Genomic DNA, 18,208 nt, shown 5'->3' on the forward strand with positions numbered 1-18,208 from the left:
GACCCTATCTCAAAAAAAAAAAAAAAAAAAAAAAAAAAAAAAAAAAAAAGGTGTGACTCCTGTATCAGATCATCCAACATTAGGTCAGCAACATGAAAAGGGGAGAAGGGGAGAGAGGCTCCTAGGGCCCCACTCTTCCCTGAGAATTCATATGTAGTTAATGGTTATCAGAGACATTTTATTTAAACTTACACTGAAAACTGAATTACCCATTAAAAAAAACAATAAGGTGGAGAGCACCTGAGGAATAATGCCAGAGGTTACTTCTGGCCTTTATTATATATAAAATCCATAAGTCCCCTCCCCAAAGCAAAACCCTAGTGAAACTCATTGGGCCACAAAGGGTGTGGGTAGGTGACATGAAATTAGAAAGGGATTAGTGGAAGGATGGGGGAATGAATGTAAGTATATATGTACATGTATACCCCTAAACCAACCAACCAACATACCTACCTACCTACCTATATAATTGAGGCATTTAAAAATAAAATGGAGAAACTGGTGAATCTTACTTAGAGATTTATTAAAACGGACCAAGTATAGAAACGTTGTAAGAAACTGGAGGAATGAGGGGTGTGGCTCACTGGTAGAGTAGTTGCTTAACATGTAATCAGGCCCTAGGTTTAACATACAGCACTAAAAAAAGGAGGGGTATTAAAATTAACTGGGTCTCTGATGATTTAGAGAAGTGCAATAACAATGTGATGAGGACTGAATGTTTGTGTTCCTAACATTCATGTGTTGCAGCTTTAACATTCCATATAGTGATGTGCAGAGGAAGGGCTTTAGGAAGTATGGTAATGTGCTAGTGAACAATGCTTTGGTAAACCAGAAAACATTATTTGTCCCAGAAGATCACAAGTGAATTGAAAAAATCCTATCAGCCAGCTTAATGTTATGGCATAATGCATCATGTTTGTTACGATGCTGCCATTATCCAATCTCCTGAGCTGCTAGACATATGAAAACATAGCATACAGTTAATGGTTTACATATTACCTTACATTCTTTATTATGAGAATATACTCCTTCATGTAAATAAAACTACCATGAAACAATATGCCATATCATGTCAACAGAAGCATCACAGAAGACATTATGTTTACAAAGTATCTGAATTGCATCAAGAAACCTGATCAAGTGGTTGACATATGCCATCTGTTTGTGTAAGTATATTCAATGACATTCATTCAATGATGACCTTGTTTAACAACACATTTCTCAGAACGTATCTACATTGTTAAGCAATGTATGAATACAATTAGGTTTATATGAAGTCATGACCATGAGAATTCCTGGGGGAATTAACACTCTTGTAAGTAAAGGAAGAAAGACCTGAGAGGTTATTTATATACACTACTTTGGGAAGGCAATTACCTGCAGGAAGACCTAGATTTTGGCCTTCTCAGTCTGTTATAAACAAATGTATTTTGTTTAAGCTATCTATTTTGTAGAATATTGCTATAATAGCCTGAGAAACACAGCACTGAAAGCATGATTAAAAAATAGCCTTCTAGGCATGGGAGGATGGAAGAGAAGAAGGGAGGGAGGGACGGAGAGGGAACTGGGATCGATATGAAAAATAAATAAATAAATAAAAATAGCCTTCTATGTTGAATATATCAAAAGTATTTGTAGATGACGATACACAAGATATCTTACATTTACTTTGAAGTGCTATGGCCAGAAAGATAGGAGATAAGAATCAAGGTGGGAAAGAGTTGCTTATTATTGAAACTGCTTCACTGTTCTTTCTACTTATCATAGTAATACTAAAAATGCTTATTCCATGGGGTATTATAAAATGGAAATGAATGGGCTGCAAAGTTATTTTTGTTTAAAAAAATAATGCATACCTTTCTGTAGTGAAGTCTGATTTGACTCATCCTGTGTATTATCTTTCTGAGCACTCACTAGATCTGCAATCAGAACCTCAAGGGACAGATAGCTGCTCCCAGATGTTTGGATCTTTTCTTCCATTGTTTTCTTAATGTCCCTGAAACTGAATCCCATTCGTATAGCTTCCTGTACCATAGGATTCTGGAAGATGGTATCATCTGAAATCAAAGTTGGGTAGTAGAAACAAGTATTTTCATAAACATGACTAAACAGTGAAACAGTTTAGGGCTTTAGGACTATGATATGGCTAAGGAGGAGTAGTTCACTGGTAGAGTATTTGCCTACTATGTGTGCTGTTGTGGCTCTGATTCCCAAACTTGGAAAGAAAAATGCGAGATAGGTAAAACAGGTAAGAAAAGTATCCAAGGGATGACGATAGGGCTGTTGGAAGAGTGTTTGTTTAGTATACATGCATGCCTGGTGTTTAATCCCCAGCAAAACATCAACCTAGCATGGTAGTGCAGGCCTATGACCCCCCAGAAATGACAAAGTAGAAGGACTAGGAGTTTGAGGTCATATTCAGCTATCTACCAAATTCAAGGCCAGCCTAAGATACACTAGACCCTGTCTCAAAATAAAGCAAACAATAAAGATTGCTGGATTCATATAAGAAACAATATAGATATTTGAGGCTACATAGATGATTCTACATATATTAAATGTCCAAAACAGGTAAAAGCAGTATCGTCAGGGCCTGGCAGTAGGAAAATGGAGAACAGCAGCTGCTGGGTGGGTATAAGGTCTCCTTCTGAGGTGATGACAATTTAACAGTGATGCTGTACAACCTGGTGAATACACTAAGAAATACCACATTCTATACTTTATCAAGTTAGATTTTTGCTATTTGAGTTATATTTTAATTTACAAACATTAATCCAATCCTAGAGCAAGAATCTCATTAATCATATAAAGATAAGTGTTCATCTTAAGGATGATTAAACACCAACTATTCTCTAGAAATACAGAACATTTTTTCTTGTGGGTTAGAACTGAACTTCTACATGCTAGACAAAAATACTATCACTGAAACACAACCCTAGTTCTAGATATCTTTTTGATTTCCCCAGAATAACTTTAAAAATGTATGCTAGACAAAAATGATTTAACTGTTATTTATTGCTGCCAAATCCATACCAAGTAATGTATTTTAAGCATATTTATGAATACATGTAGTATTCTTCTGTTTTGCAGTCTTTGATACACAAAACAGATATTACAATGTCAAAGGATAAGGACTCACCAGGTATTCTAAATGAAACCGTCTATTTTTGAAATATATTGCCTCAACTGAAAAATGAGATCTAAAAATATGAAACATAAGATCTAAAAATATGAAACATAAGGGACATCAGAGCTGGGTATGGTAGTACTTACCTTTCATTTCCCTATTCTGGAGGCAGAAGCAGGAAAGCGTGTGAGTTTGAGGCCAGCCTGGTCTTCATATAGAGTTTCAGGACAGAAAGAGCTACACAGAGAAACCCTATTCCATAATACCACCTCCACCAAAAATTAAATCCACAATGTGTTATGGGATTTAGAAGACCTTGTTTACAGTTCTAGTTCTACTAATAATTTACAATGTCACATGCTTTTAATCCCAGAACTCAGGAGACAAAGGCAGGCAGATCTCTGAGAGTTTGAAGCCAGCCTGGTCTACAGAGTGAGCTCCAGGACAGCCAGGGTTACACAGAGGAACTCTGTCTTAAAAAACAAACAAACAAAAAAATTAACAATAAAAATACAATTTATAATGTGGCCATGATTAGATCATATACCCTCCTTGTTTCTGCAGTTGTAAAGTAGGAATAACTACCTGGGCTGTAGCTCAGAGTACTTATCATGAGAAAGGCTCCGGGCTCAACCACCAGCATCAACAAATAATAAACACCATCACAGGATCTGCTTTTAGCCTAGTGTGGAGGCACACACCTACAATCTCAGCACTTAAAAGATGGAGGCAAAAAGACAGAGAGGTCCAGCCAGTCTGGCCTACACAGTAAATCAGTAAGATGGCTCAGAGGTTAAGAGCACTGGCTCTTCTAGAGGACCTGGGTTCAGTTCATGGCATTCACTTGGTGGTTCACAACCACTTATAACTCCAGTTCCAGGGAATCTGATATCCTCTTCTTGCTTGGGAGACCAGGCATGCATGCATATGGTAGACATTTGTGAAGCTGAACTCCCACACACATTAAACAAACAAATATATAATTAAATGGAACCAAGATTTTAAAATCCAAACTTCCAATATCTGCATTGCTTAATGTTTTCCTCTCTTCCTCTTTATTTTAATCCATGAAGTCCAGATTAGCCACAGATGAAGACTTCTCCTGCTTTAACATCCTGAGTGCTAGGATTACAGATTTATGCCACAACACCTGGCTGGCTTTCTTTCTTTCTTTCTTTCTCTTCCTTCCTTCCTTCTTTCCTTTTCCTTGTTTTGTTTTTTCAAGACAGGGTTTCTCTGTTACAGCTCTGGCTGTCCTAGAACTTGCTCTAGGGACAAGGTTTGCAGGGTACTCAAGAGATAGATCCACCAGCCTCTGCCTCCCAAATGCTGGGATTAAAGGTGTCACTACCTTCACCCAGTAACACCTGGCTTTCTATTAACATCCTCACTACAGAAATATGATATAAAATTATAAGTATCTCATAAATTTATAGCAACCTCATTAAACATCTATAATAATTTGGCCACAAAATTAAACAGATTTATTTTAATAAACATATTTACCAATTCTTTTAGTTAGTGAAGCTGTTTTTTCAGCAGTTCTTACCTAAAATAGAAATATGAATGGTAAGAATTCACTTTAGTGGAAAGCAATTTTTTTCAATTTGAAAAGTTAATAAACTTAAAACAAACTGGCTTTATTCTAATTTAAAACATGACTATCCATAAGGGCACAGCCTGGTGGAACAGAAGTAAGACTATTTAATCCATTATCACTACTTTACAGACAAGAAGGTGAGGGTCAATGAGATCAAATGACTTCCTGGAGGGGAAACAAACACAAACTAAACTAAAAAACTAAAGGTAGAACCATCATGTCAACTCTAGACTCCCATTCCAGTCCAGGGTTCTTTCCACATCTTATTGATGCTGTGACTACCCTTGTCCTATGTATCTATTCAGATATATTTTCATATTTTTTGTACCAAGGCTTTGTTTATGATAGCCAGATAAGATATAAATGATATATTTTGCAATTTTAAGTACTATGGCTCAGCAGTTGAGAACACTTGCTGCTCTTGCAGAAGAACAGAGTTCAGTTCCCAAGAATCCACATTGGGCAGCTCACAACTGCCTATAACTGTAACACCAGCTCTGCAGAGCTGATGCTCTCTTCTGTTTTCCTTAGGTACCTGTGGTGCACAGGCGCATGCAGGCACACACACTAGATCATTCAATGATTTTTTTGTAAGGTGAAAACTACCAGGCATGATGGCAGATACCTCAACATTCAGGGGACAAAGGCAGGCACATCTTGTGGGTTCACAAGGTCGGCCTGATCTACAGGGCGAGATGCTGGCTTTTTTTTTTTTTTTTTGTTTTTTGTTTTTTTAAGACGGTATAAGCTATTTGTGAGTGAAAGTATATTACGCAAAAGCCTGGTTTCTGAAGGCTAAATGATTTCAGTATTTTGAGTTCTTCATACCCATTCAGACTACAGTGATATATTATTTTGCCTTGATCTTTTCAAAAATTGCTTCAGAGTTAAGAATTAAAAGTTTTCTTCAAGTTCTCCCCTTTAAAGTTTACAACACATTAACTATAATAGTATACCATATGCATTTCACTTGAAGAAATGATATAGAATTCGGAAACATGTACTATATAACAGGCAACTTACCAAAGATTCCCCAAGTGAATGGGTTAAATGAATATTATTTATATATTCTTGCCCCTTCTCATCCAATAGATATTTACACCTAAAAGATTAAAGACATTAAACTCTATTAGCTGATACATTAGTGAAATATTGGTAAAGTTAGTCCTTATATGATTCAAGCTGGTCTTAAACTTGCTATTTAGCCAAGGATGACCTCAGACTTCTAATCCTACATATCTCAATTGCTGGGATTACAGGCAGGAATAGGCACAAATCACCCTGGTCTTTTAAAAATACAACTTTTTCTTTGAGATAGGGTCTTGATAAATCGCCCAGGCTGCCCTTGATTGAGCTTTCTAACCTAGACAGGCCTTGAAATTTCCTATCTTATCAGACTCCTAGGTAGCTAAGATTAAAGGCCTTAGCTTCACTGTTGCTAGGGAGCCACAAAGCAAACTGCTACCCAATTCCTTATCCAGCTGTCATTTCAAGGCTAAAACAATGCTCCTATTATTCAAACTAACAATATCAATTTTAGAACTTTCAATTTCCAAGCAAGAATTACTAAATTAACCAATTTTGATGGTATATGCCAGCAATCCCAGCACTTGGGAGGCTGGGTAGGAAGATGACTGATCTGAAAACTAGGTTAGCCTGGACTACATAGACAGAACCTGTCCCCCAAAAGGAAGAAAACAACAGCCAAAAAAGTAGTTAGCCAGTTACAGTGGCAAACATCTAGATACATGCACCTAGGGGGTTAAGCCAAGGAAATCAGAAGTTCAGAACCACCACTGGCTACATAGTAAATTCTTGCTAGCATGAGCTCCAAGAGTCCCTGTCTCAAAAAAAGAAACAAACAAAAAGGCAGGCATGATACCACACCTCTATAATACTCAAGAGGTAGAAACTGGAGTACTGCCACAAGCTTTAAATCCAGTCTGGTCTACATAGGAATTTGCAGCCACTCAAGGCTAGATATATAACAAGTCTCTCTCTCTCTCTCACTCACACACACACACACACACACACACACACACACACACACACACACACACACTTAAGGCTGGATATAACAAGCTTATATTACACACGTGTGCACACCCAAAGAAAATCCAAAACTGAAACTCCCCACTCCTGGCCCCATGTACTCCTTCAGAGGGTGAGGCTTCCCATGGGAATCAACAAAGTCAGTCACAAAAGGCCCTCCCCTCCTGTATCTAGGCTGAGAAAGGTTATCTCATAGGGAATGGATGGGCTCCAAAGGACCTGGGGTAAACCTTTTTTTAAACCAATACTGAACACTTAAAACCTTAGTTTTTATTTTCCCATTTAATTTTAAGGTAGCTTAAGGATGATTCTTCTAAAATTTTAAGGTATATTATTTCATATATTATAAATTCATAAAACTTATATAATCGAGTATTTCACAGAGGCAAGATGACAAAGGAACTTAGACAGGAGAGTTTCATGATGGAGGCCAGCCTGAAAGACATTGTGAATTCCGGGACGTGAGCTAATGTGAGAAATTGTTTCAAATTAGAACCTAACAAAATATAAATAATAAATAATATACATTATGACAGCTCTTCAGGACTTCTCATTGTACCATGGCTCAGGTCAATCGCCAAAGAGAATACTTCTGAATAAAAAGCATATATTTTTTATAGGGTACTAAATAAAAAGTACACATTTTTTTACAATTTGTTGTTTAGAAATGGAACCCTCTAAGTATCATATATGAACAGTAAATGCTTTGGTTACCAGAAGGTCTTAGGCGGTTTTTTCTTTTCTTTTTTTTTTCCCTACAAAGTAGGTGACCCCATTTCTATTAACCTGGTGTGAATTTCAAGCCATAGTGAAAGCAAAAATAGTTGAGGTGAAAAGTAATTCAAGTCTTTCCACTGCACAATGTCCAACTTGCCTATTCCTGAGCAACAATTAAGAATCTTACCCTGGGTACCACTTAGCATGCTGTTCCCAAGGGTCTTCACTTGGCTTCCAATCTGTGAGTCCTCCTCCACAGTGAAAGCACTTCACTTTATCACCTTCACCTAAGAAAACATGCAGGTAAAACTATGTGTATCTGTGCAAGTAGACACTTTCAGAAAAATGCCCATTCTAACGTTTAAGGGGGGGGTCTAAGTTACATAAAATCTCATGGCTTAAAAGAAAATATTCACGTTCCATCTAGATATATTTTTTTTATCATTTGAGGGGCAACACATACTAAATTCACCATCTCAATATGGGGTGCTTTGTAGAAGACAATGAAAGTAAATATCAAAGTTTTTATGTTACAATCTACAATTGAACCATTACTATTACACTTACTTCATCAAACTGAAATTTGTACAAGTTATATTCCAAATGTTAAGTACCATAAAATTCAGCATAAATTACAAAATGTCTTTAAGGATAGAACTCTCTGACATGAAACAGACCTTTAAGATTACTATGTTATATAAATGAAAAGATTTGAAATAATTTGTATTTTGAATTTGGCATTATTCAGTCTTAAAATAAATGGGCCAGGCATGCAGATATAAAACATTCCTAGAAGCCACCATACTACTGGCTTTTCTTGATACACATACAGGAACTGTTTGAAAAATACTCTGAAGCAGTAATGCCTAATACAGGGCAGCTTTCAAATATATAGTGTATGTTAAAGGAAGATGTTAATTTTTCTTTGCTATTTTTTGAGAGGTTATCATGATGTAGCCCAAACAGCCATCAAACTCATTCTGACCTCAGCCTATGGACTGCTGGGACTACAGGTACGTGGCACCATGCTTAGCTTGATGTCAATTTACCAGGAACCAAACTAAATTCTCTGTTAACTCTTTTTACAGGGTCGTAGTAAAACTTAGAGAAAATCCACGTAATAAGTATTTTAAGCTACAGAATAGATGTTCAATAAATGGTAGCTATTCTTACTTTTAGACCCATTATCTTTCAGGAATCAATACCATCTTTTTTATTCTCTCAACTCAACCCTCAAACAATTATATGAACACAGATCTGACTCATAATAGCATAGCCTTTTAATATAAATTCAGTAATGACACTGAAGATTTAACATATGTGTTCAGAGAATGATACTGATAATGAGCAATCCTGAAAATGTATGCCTAAATATTTATCAGTTCAGAAGATGAAGGCAAAGATTTTCTTTTTAGGAGCTCTATGACAGTTGCAAAGTAATTTATTGGTTAAGTTTAACCTAAGTTGGAAAGTAATTTACTGGTTAAGTTTACCTAAAGCATAAAATCCAGCTCTTGCAAGCTGCTCCTTGTTAACTGAGTATATCCATGTTCCAAAAGTAATGATCCGTGCTTCATACTCTGCCATGGCTGGATTTCTTGGAGAATTTGCCGAATTTGGAAAATTCATATCAGAACTCACACCAGATTCACTTCGAACATTAACATTCCGGCCCAAAACAAAGAAGCAATTGGGAAAGTGTCTCCTGTGTTCTGACCAGGCACGATCACAGGGTTCCCAATTTTTCAGTTTTCCACCACAACAAAAGCACTGCACTTGATCATCAACCCCTGTGTAGTAGAGTCCAGCACTGGCTAACTCTCTGGGGGTTAAGTGGGCATAGTCTGGCCAGTTCTGAAAGGACTTCAACCTGGCTTCTTCACTACACATGGCAGGGTTCCTCGGGTATATGGTATCTGAAATATCTACAACCTGTCCAGTTCTCAAAAGATAATCTGCATGAGTCTCAGATGGCCTGTCAAGGGCAAAATGATTTCTGTTTCCCACATAATTTTCAGCTTTGTACTGGCCATTTTGGATACCAGGATTTGTAGACTGTGTGGCACTGTTTTCAAAGTAAAAGCCATTGATAAATCTGCAATTTGGGGATATTTGCCTGTGTCTTCCAACAGCTGAGTCTCCATATTGCCATCTATCTATTGCCGCATGACAACTAAAGCATTGCACAGTATCTCCTTCACCAGTATAAAGAAACCCTGCTCGTGCCAATGTTGATGCTGAAACAGGACTACTACTTGGAAAATTAGCAAACGTTTTTAATCTATTAAACTCTTCTATAAATTCTTCATCCTTATTGGTGTCTGCAGGTACACAAGTTCTAGATCCTTCAAAACTGTTAAAAGTCATCTTCTCTTGAAAATAGGACTTGTCCACCTTTTCTAAAAAGAGAACATTGCATTAGGAAATCCAATACATAACATATGTCTGATACTAAGCACTAGCAGATTATCCAGTGACAACATAAAAACAGTGGTGCAATCACTAAGACACATGTAATTCTAGAGCCTTACATTACCAAACTACTCGAGTTTTAAAATCTGGTGCTTTTGTTTTTTCTCTTTCAGTGTTAAGGCTTCACATAATGCTAACGCGTGTTCTAACACAGAACTATATAAACCAGCCTGTTTCTCTCTCTTATTTATTGTAGTCTTGCATATCCACCTCAGGGCCTTCTGCATTTTAGGCAAGTGCTCTCTACAAATGAACCTCAATCTCAGTCCCGCCTTCTCTTTTGATGGAAAACAATGCGTAAACAAATAGCAGAATTATGAATCTTAAGTACTCATTTATAGAAATACAGAAACTATGACGCAGAAAAATTATAAATATTTAACATGTGAAGCCATTAATTAGGAAAACATGAATGCAGCATAAAATGCAGATCATTAAAGACTATGCACGATAGTTATAATGAATCACTTCATATTCAAGGCATCAAAGTTCAATTTTTCCTATTTAAAAAGAAATGAATGTTTAGAATGCTCATGGATTAATTTTAAATATATTTTTACTTTCTTGCTTAGCAAAAACAAAAGTGCTCTGGTGGATGCCATGGCCAAGAGTATATAGGAAGCACAAATTAAACTTGCTGCATTTAAACAAAAGGAGGACAAAGTCAAGGTGGTGTATTTAGGAGGAGTTAGGGAGGTAGGTGACTGTGATCAAAATGCAATGTATAAAATCTCAAAGAACTAATAAAATATTAAACATTCACACTATTGTTTCTAGCATGTTAAAGATACCAAATGCTTCTTGTTTTCATAGAGTCCACTTTTGCTAGAACTGGACCATTCCTGATTTTACACACACACACACACACACACACACACACACACACACACACACACACACACCACACACACACCACACACCTATATACCCAAAACTGCCAGGCAGATAATGGCTTAAGAAACATTCTAAACAGTAACATATTAATTGAAGTTACTTTTGCTATCAACTTCGGTTGGTCAAGGACCAGCCTGTTTAAGTGGAAGAGAATTTAGCACTCCTTACAGTTACCAAAGTATAACTATGTCATGTTTAGCCCAAAAGGAGTCAGCTGTGTTATAGGAAGATGGCAAGACAGTTTGTCTTCCAACACGGTAAAGTGTTAAATGATGCTACTAATAATTGCACAAGGATAAGAGGCATAAATCATGGTCACCTTAGTCAAAGCAGACAGAAAAAATGTATATGGTCACCCTAGGTACAAGACAAGCTGGTTCTCCAGAATCTTCCACATTGCCATACTGTCTTCAGCATGTTTGTCAAATGCAAAGTAAATGAATGGCTAAAACTCAACAGAAAAAAATGAAAGTTTCTGATGTAAAAATGAATACGTATCCAGATATTTCTCAAAGGGGGGACATACAAACAGCCAACCACCACACTACATACCAGGAAAATGCAAATTAAAGCCACAATGAGGCATCACTTCACTCCTATTAGGATAGCTATAATTTGAAAGACAAAAATCAACAAATGCTGCTGAGGAAATGAAAAAAAGGGGATCTCCAAACAGGAATGTAAACTAGCACTGCCATTATGGAACACAAAATGGAGGCTCTTTTTGGTTTTGTGTAGATATGTGTGCCTGGCATGCATGCGAGTGCACAGATATCTTTCTCTTATCATTCTATATTTGTTAAGACAGAATCTCAGAGTTGACCTCAGAGTTGGCTAGTCCAGGCAGCTTCTGCCTCCACAATGCACTTGGCCATCTCTCCAGCCCCTAAGCTGAGGTTTGGAGAAGTGGCTCAGCAGTTAAGAGCACTTAAAGCTCTTTCAGAGGACCCCAGTTTGGTTCCCAACATCTATATCTACATCAGGCTGCTCTCAACCACTTGTAACTTCAGCTTCTGGGGATCCAATGCCTCTGACCTCCTTGGGCACCTACACTCACAAGCACACAATCATACACACACACACACACACGTGTAAAAGTTTCGAAACCAACTAGACAATGATGGGGATGTTGCTAACCCTGGGTTTAACCCTTAGTACTACATAAGCTGGGTGTGGTGGTACACCAACAATCTCAGAAGTCATGAGGTGGAAGTAAGAGGATTAGAATTTCAAGCTCATTCTCAGCTTCATAACAAGTTTTATGCCAGCCCGTGATACACAATCTCAAAAACAAACAGAGACAGCTCTAACACAGGAGCTAGCAGTCTCACCACTGGGCATACATCCAGGGAAGTAAAATCAGTATGCTGAAGAGACACCTGTATTTGCACATTTATTATAGCACTATTTGTATGTAGGTGACCATTGTGGAATAAACAAAGAAAATGTAGCATATGTATACAATATAATCTTTAGCCCTACAAAGATTAAAATTCTACCACTGGTAGAAAACATGAATAGAAGTGGATGAAATTATGTGAAGTAAAACATGCCAGGTACATTTATGTGGAAGTTAAAAAGTTAATGGGCACAAAGGCATAGTTGAATAGAAGTTAACTTTCTTTCCTTTTTGTTTGGAGACAGTTTCACTACATAATCCAGGCTAGCATCATATTTATTGCCTAAACCTTCAGAGTCCTGGGATTAAAGGAATGTACCACTGGAACCTGCAGGACAAAGAATTTCTTTTCTTTTTTTCCTGTTCCATGTGTGTGGGTGAATGTGCAAGTGCAGGCCTATGCATGTGGAAGCCTACTGTTGACATTGGGAATTAGCCCCAATTTCCCTTCCATCTTATTCTTTGAGACAACATCTCTAAATCAAGTATAGATCTCACTGATAAAGTCTAGTCCATTAGCCAGCTTGCCTTGGAGAGCCTGTCTTCTGCTCTGGAATTAGGAGTGGGCCATCATGCCCACGCAGCCTTTATTTGGGTTTTGAAATAAAAACTCAGGTCCTCATGCTTGCATAGCATATGGTTTAGCTACTGCGCCATTTATACAGCTCTGATTACTAATGTTCTGTAGTAAACTAGGAAAATTATGGTTAAAAATAATTAGCCAGATACTTCAAAGTAGTTAACAGACTAGCTTTCAATATTCTCAATACAAAGAAAATGTCTGAAATAAAAGAATATATTACTCTATCTTATTTAATGCATATTTCCCACATAATAAACACATGGCACTATTATCACATATACTTACAATCACTGTGTCAATTAAAAATATATTTTAAGGGCTGGAGAAATGGCTTAGCAGTTAAGAGCACTGGTTGCTCTTCCAGAGGATCAGGGCTCATCTTCTAGCACCCATATGGCAGGCAGCTCATAGTTATTTGTAACTCCATTTCCAGGGGATCCAACACCTTCATACTGACATACATGCAGGAAAAACACCAATGAACATACAATAAAAGTAAATCATTTTAAGAATCTCTCTCTCTCTCTCTCTCTCTCTCTCTCTCTCTGTGTGTGTGTGTGTGTGTAGATTCAGGGGAATGAGACAGGGGACACTGAATTAGAGACCAGCCAGCCTGGGCTACATGAGACCCTTCTGAAAACACACACAAATGCAAGCACACACGTACACACACCACACAGAATGGCAACAATGTCTTATTTGCTTCTAGACATTAATTTTTTGGTATCTTGAAAAGACTTATGAAGAACTTTGGGCATTATGTTAGCATAGTATGTCTTAGAAAATCAATTCCCTTTTGCATAATATTAAAAAAATGCCTCTCTTGAAAGAAGACAATAAACTTCAGACTTGTGTGGCACTGCCAATTTTCACTAGTATACATACATCCCTCAAGAGCTGACTTTTATCTATCTCTGAGCAATTTTCTGAATACAGTTTAAGATACTTTCGACTAGCACCCTTTCTATGGAGCAAAGAGGGATGGGAAGGGGGGCCAGTGGGGGAGCATGGGAGGGAAACTGGGACTGATATATAAAATAAGATTGTTTCTAATTTAAAAATAATAAAAAATACATTAAAGTTAAAAAAGAAAACATTCTGGCAATAATGTTCAAAGTTCTTTGTTGAATCTGCATAAACTAGATGGTTAAATAAGAGATTCAAAGAAACAAAAAGCTAGTTGATAATACAGAAACATGTAAAACTTTGTTATTTTTAAAACTGTTGCACAACTAAGGAAAATAAATAAATGATTTAGTAATGAAGTCATATAAAGGCAAACTTCCAGTTTAAAACCTTGGGATTTTAGTTAATTGCAAATTCATTACAAGCCAACATTACATGGCTGATAAAAAACTCACAACATTCAGATTGTGTTAGTGTCCAGATGTGGAACATTCACATCTAATTCAGCTACATAATGAATATTGCCTCAGTTCCAAACACATTTTAGGAGGAACACTGACAAATTTTCATGTCCTTAGAAGAGCAATCAAGATAATATCATATGAGGAATAGTTGGAAGAGCCAAGACTATCTATCCTAAAAGGAGGGAGGGTTGACATGTGGAAAGAAATCCAAATTCCATGTACCGTTACTTTACAGTGGAATTAAGGCCAACTTAATACATTTTACTCATTTTTTATGTTTTAAAATTTGCACAAACATTTATGTGCACGCCCCCACACACACACAGCAGGGCATGTGCCACAGTACATGTGTGGAGGTTAGAGGACAACTCTCAGGGTCCAGTTTTCTTCCACCATGTGGACTCTAAACAAAAAAATCAGGGCATCACTTAGTTTGTGGGAGCTCAGGGACTTAGATCGACAGCTAGGGAACCTGCATGAAACCAACCTAAGCTCTCTACATGTGGGTCTGTATAGCTTAGTCTGTTTGTTGGGGCCCTAGCAGTGGGACCAGGATCTGTCCCTGGTGCTTGAGCTGGCTTTTTGCAATCTACTCCCTGTGGCAGGATGCCTCTCTCAGTCATGATGCAGGAGGGAGGAGTTTGGTCCTGCCTCAATTTGATATTCTATGCATTGCTGACTCCCATGGGAGGCCTTACCCTTTCCAAGGAGTAGATGGGAGGGTGGGGTACAAAGGAGGTGGAGGGAGGGAACAGGAGGAGAGGAGGAAGGAGAAGCTGTGAGTTGGTATTAAATTAAAAAAAAAAAATCAGGTCATCAGGTTTGGCAGCAAGCACTTCTACCTGGTGATCCTCCTGGCTGGCTCATAAACAATACATTTTAGCCCTGTACATGAATCAACTTTGAAATAAGCAAGAGCAGTACAAAGTGACTTGGGTTCCCTTGGGGATTATGAGTCCTTCCTCATCAGTAAAAGAGACTTCAGTGTAGACTCAAAGACTAAGCATTTTCAAGTCTGTAATTATCCTCAACAATAGCCAACATAAACAAAACCACGAAACTCACCTTCCCTGAGACAATCAAAACATAAAATTTCCTTGCATATTCCACATAGATGGATACTCCCTCAGCCTAGACACATGGGGGAGGGCCTAGGCCCTGCTCCAAATGATGTGACAGACTTTGAAGATCCCCATGGGAGGCCTCACCCTCGGGGGGAGCAGATAGAGGATAGGCTGGTGAGTTGGGAGGGGTACAGGAGAGGAAGGGAGGGAGAAGGAACTGGGATTGACATGTAAAACAAGCTTGTTTCAAATTTAAATATAAAAAGGAAAAAAAAGATCTAGTCTTATTTTACAATGGCAGAAATTTAGTGAGGACCAATTTTTCATCCTATTCGAGATATGTGAAACTGCTAGAGGATGCTACAGGAGCATCTCTTGTGAGGCTTTGAAGAGGAGACTTAAAGTGGATACAGTGGCACAACCGCTGTAATCCTAGCATTCTGGGGTCTAGGGCAGGAAGATGATGAGTTCAAGGTGAGTTTAAGACCTTACCTCAATAATAATAATAATAATAATAATAATAATAATAATAATAATTAGAGGAAACTTCACTTTCTATGCTATTGGTTTAGGTTACATGGGTTTGAAAAGCAGGTATTTGAATGAATACTACAGGTACATTGTAAGATGTAGAAGGCTGTCAAACGGTTAAGAGACAAGTGACAAGAGAAACCTGGGGGGTGGGACATCCTAAAGATGGCTCGGTAGGTAAAAGTGCTTATACTACAAAGTCTGTGGCCCAAGTTAAAACCTGATAACTGATATAAAGAATGGAAACAATGCTGCGAAGTTGTTCTTGACTTCTGATCATGCATTTTGTGTGTGTCTTTCTCAGTGACTGAAAGGTCATGTTCCTGGCACTTGCTATGAAACAAATGCCTTTTGATCCCCTGGTTAGATGTAAATAACTCAGCTACAAAAGGGGTGAAAATCCCCAGTTAACATTTACTTTATTACCAGGCGTTGGTGGCACACTCCTTTAACCCAGCACTCTGGAGGATCTGTGTGAGTTTGAGGCCAGCCTGGTCTTGAGTTCCAGGACAGGCTCCAAAGCTACACACAAAAATTGTGATCTTTCTGCTTCAGTCTTCTGAGTGCTAGGATGATCAGCATGCCATGCCTTTGAAACAAATTCCTGATAGGATGGAGCCTACTTTCTTTTTTTCCTTTTCCCACTACAAAAATAAACTGCTCTATCAGAAAACAACTTTGTTGTCTATACTAAAACACTGGTAGGTTTATCCTGTCTAGGTTTAAACTTACTATGTATCCTGGGGTTGCCTAGGACTCCTGCTCTTCCTCTTTTTACCTACAAAGAATGGATTTAATGTCTTCAAGTACCAAACACTACCTTGCAATTTTTATTTTCCTTAATACCATATTATAATTAAATGCTTATCTGCAGGTAACTATTTGCTCCAATACAGAAAAGCCTGATGAGATGAAATGAGAAATTTCCTTAATTTAAGCATAGGTTTGTCATTCTATATCCCGTCCTTTTTTTTAAATAATAGTTTCAATTTGTCAGTGTACTTTTAAAATTCAGTTAGGATGTTTTGATATGTGATATATATAAAACACACTTATTATAGCTTTCATGTATAAAATGGGCAAACTGTGTTAGGACTGGTATTTACTTGTCAGCGTAATACAGCAAATGAAAGAAAAAAAAAATCAAACCCATTTCTTGTGGTTATCATATTTCTAAAGAAATAACTGCTGGGCAGTGGTGCACACATCTTTAATCCCAGCACTTGGGAGGCAGAGGCAGGAGGATCTCTGTGAGTTCGAGGCCACCTGGTCTACAGAGTGAGTTCCAGAACAACCTCCAAAGCTACACAAAGAAACCCTGTCTTGAAAAACCAAAACCAAAAGAGAGAGAGAGAGAGAAAGAGAGAGAGAGAGAGAGAGAGAGAGAGAGAGAGAGAAATCGAAATCAAATCCCAGCTAAGTGGCCTTTAGGCAGATCTCTGTGGCTTCCTGGTTTACAGGAGATCCAGGACAGTCGGAGGTTACACAGAAACCCTATCTCAAACAACTAAAACAAAACAAACATAATAAAAAGAATTCAAGTCCCACTTGGGCTACATAGCAGAGCTTACTTCAAATTGTAAAAAGTCTACATTTATTCACTCTGAACACCCAATGAGTGTTACTTATTCCCAGTCTACAATTAGTAATTGTCTCAAAATTTAAAAAATAACTCTAAAACCAGATCATGAACCAGGTAGAGCAGAGAATATCTATAATCCCAACTCCCCATGAGGCTGAGGTAGGAGGATCCCAAATTCAAGGCCTCCTTGAGGGCCACAGTGAATATCGGTCTGGCATGGGCTATACAGCAAACACTAATATACAAACATGGCTTTAAAGATGTTTCACTGGATCAAACAGCTTGTCTTGAATGAAAGCCCTGAATTCAATCACCATAAAGGTGGGTGAAAAGAACTAATTACATAAAGTTATCTTTTAATCTCTACACATACACTATGGTGTCTGCTCTCTGTCTGTCTCTCTTTCTCTCTCTCTCTCACACACACACCAAACCCCACAACGTAAATCAAATGTAACAAGAATGTACATGAAATCTTAATTAAATCAAAATAACAAGACTACAATTATACTATAGCCCAAAACAATAAAAACCCATTTTAAAATTCAGTAAAATGGACACAAATCTAGTTTTGCCACAGAATAGAAGAAACTATTAAACAATAATTGAGCAGATAAAATGTACAACTCACATTTAACCTTAAACTTGTGTATCTAGTACAATAATCAACAACTTCATCCAAATTTAAAGGATCTCTCTTTTGGATTACCCTGAATACCTTGAAGTTTTAACTTTCCTGTTAACCCAAGGAATTTCTTTGTACAACCAGAGACATTCAGTTAGTAAATTTTTAAATCTATGTGTGTCTCTATGCATA

General features: G+C 37.6%; 1 protein-coding gene across 2 annotated transcripts in view; it reads right to left on the reverse strand.

Annotated features, from left to right (window-relative positions):
• Positions 1 to 18,208, reverse strand: part of Xiap (X-linked inhibitor of apoptosis) — a 30,731-nt gene that overhangs the window by 6,780 nt on the left and 5,743 nt on the right. For both annotated transcript variants that reach the window (XM_051179098.1, XM_051179099.1), the window contains exons 2-6: positions 8,990 to 9,895; positions 7,684 to 7,783; positions 5,751 to 5,829; positions 4,634 to 4,676; positions 1,857 to 2,057 (exon numbers count right to left, since the gene is read on the reverse strand). In XM_051179098.1, the coding sequence (XP_051035055.1) occupies positions 1,857 to 2,057; positions 4,634 to 4,676; positions 5,751 to 5,829; positions 7,684 to 7,783; positions 8,990 to 9,863 (1,297 nt within the window). In that variant the 5' untranslated portion in view covers positions 9,864 to 9,895. The remainder of the gene's footprint in view (positions 1 to 1,856; positions 2,058 to 4,633; positions 4,677 to 5,750; positions 5,830 to 7,683; positions 7,784 to 8,989; positions 9,896 to 18,208) is intronic.

The sequence above is a fragment of the Phodopus roborovskii genome, unplaced genomic scaffold (assembly GCF_943737965.1).
Source record: "Phodopus roborovskii unplaced genomic scaffold, PHOROB, whole genome shotgun sequence".
NCBI classification, from domain to species: Eukaryota; Metazoa; Chordata; class Mammalia; order Rodentia; family Cricetidae; genus Phodopus; species Phodopus roborovskii.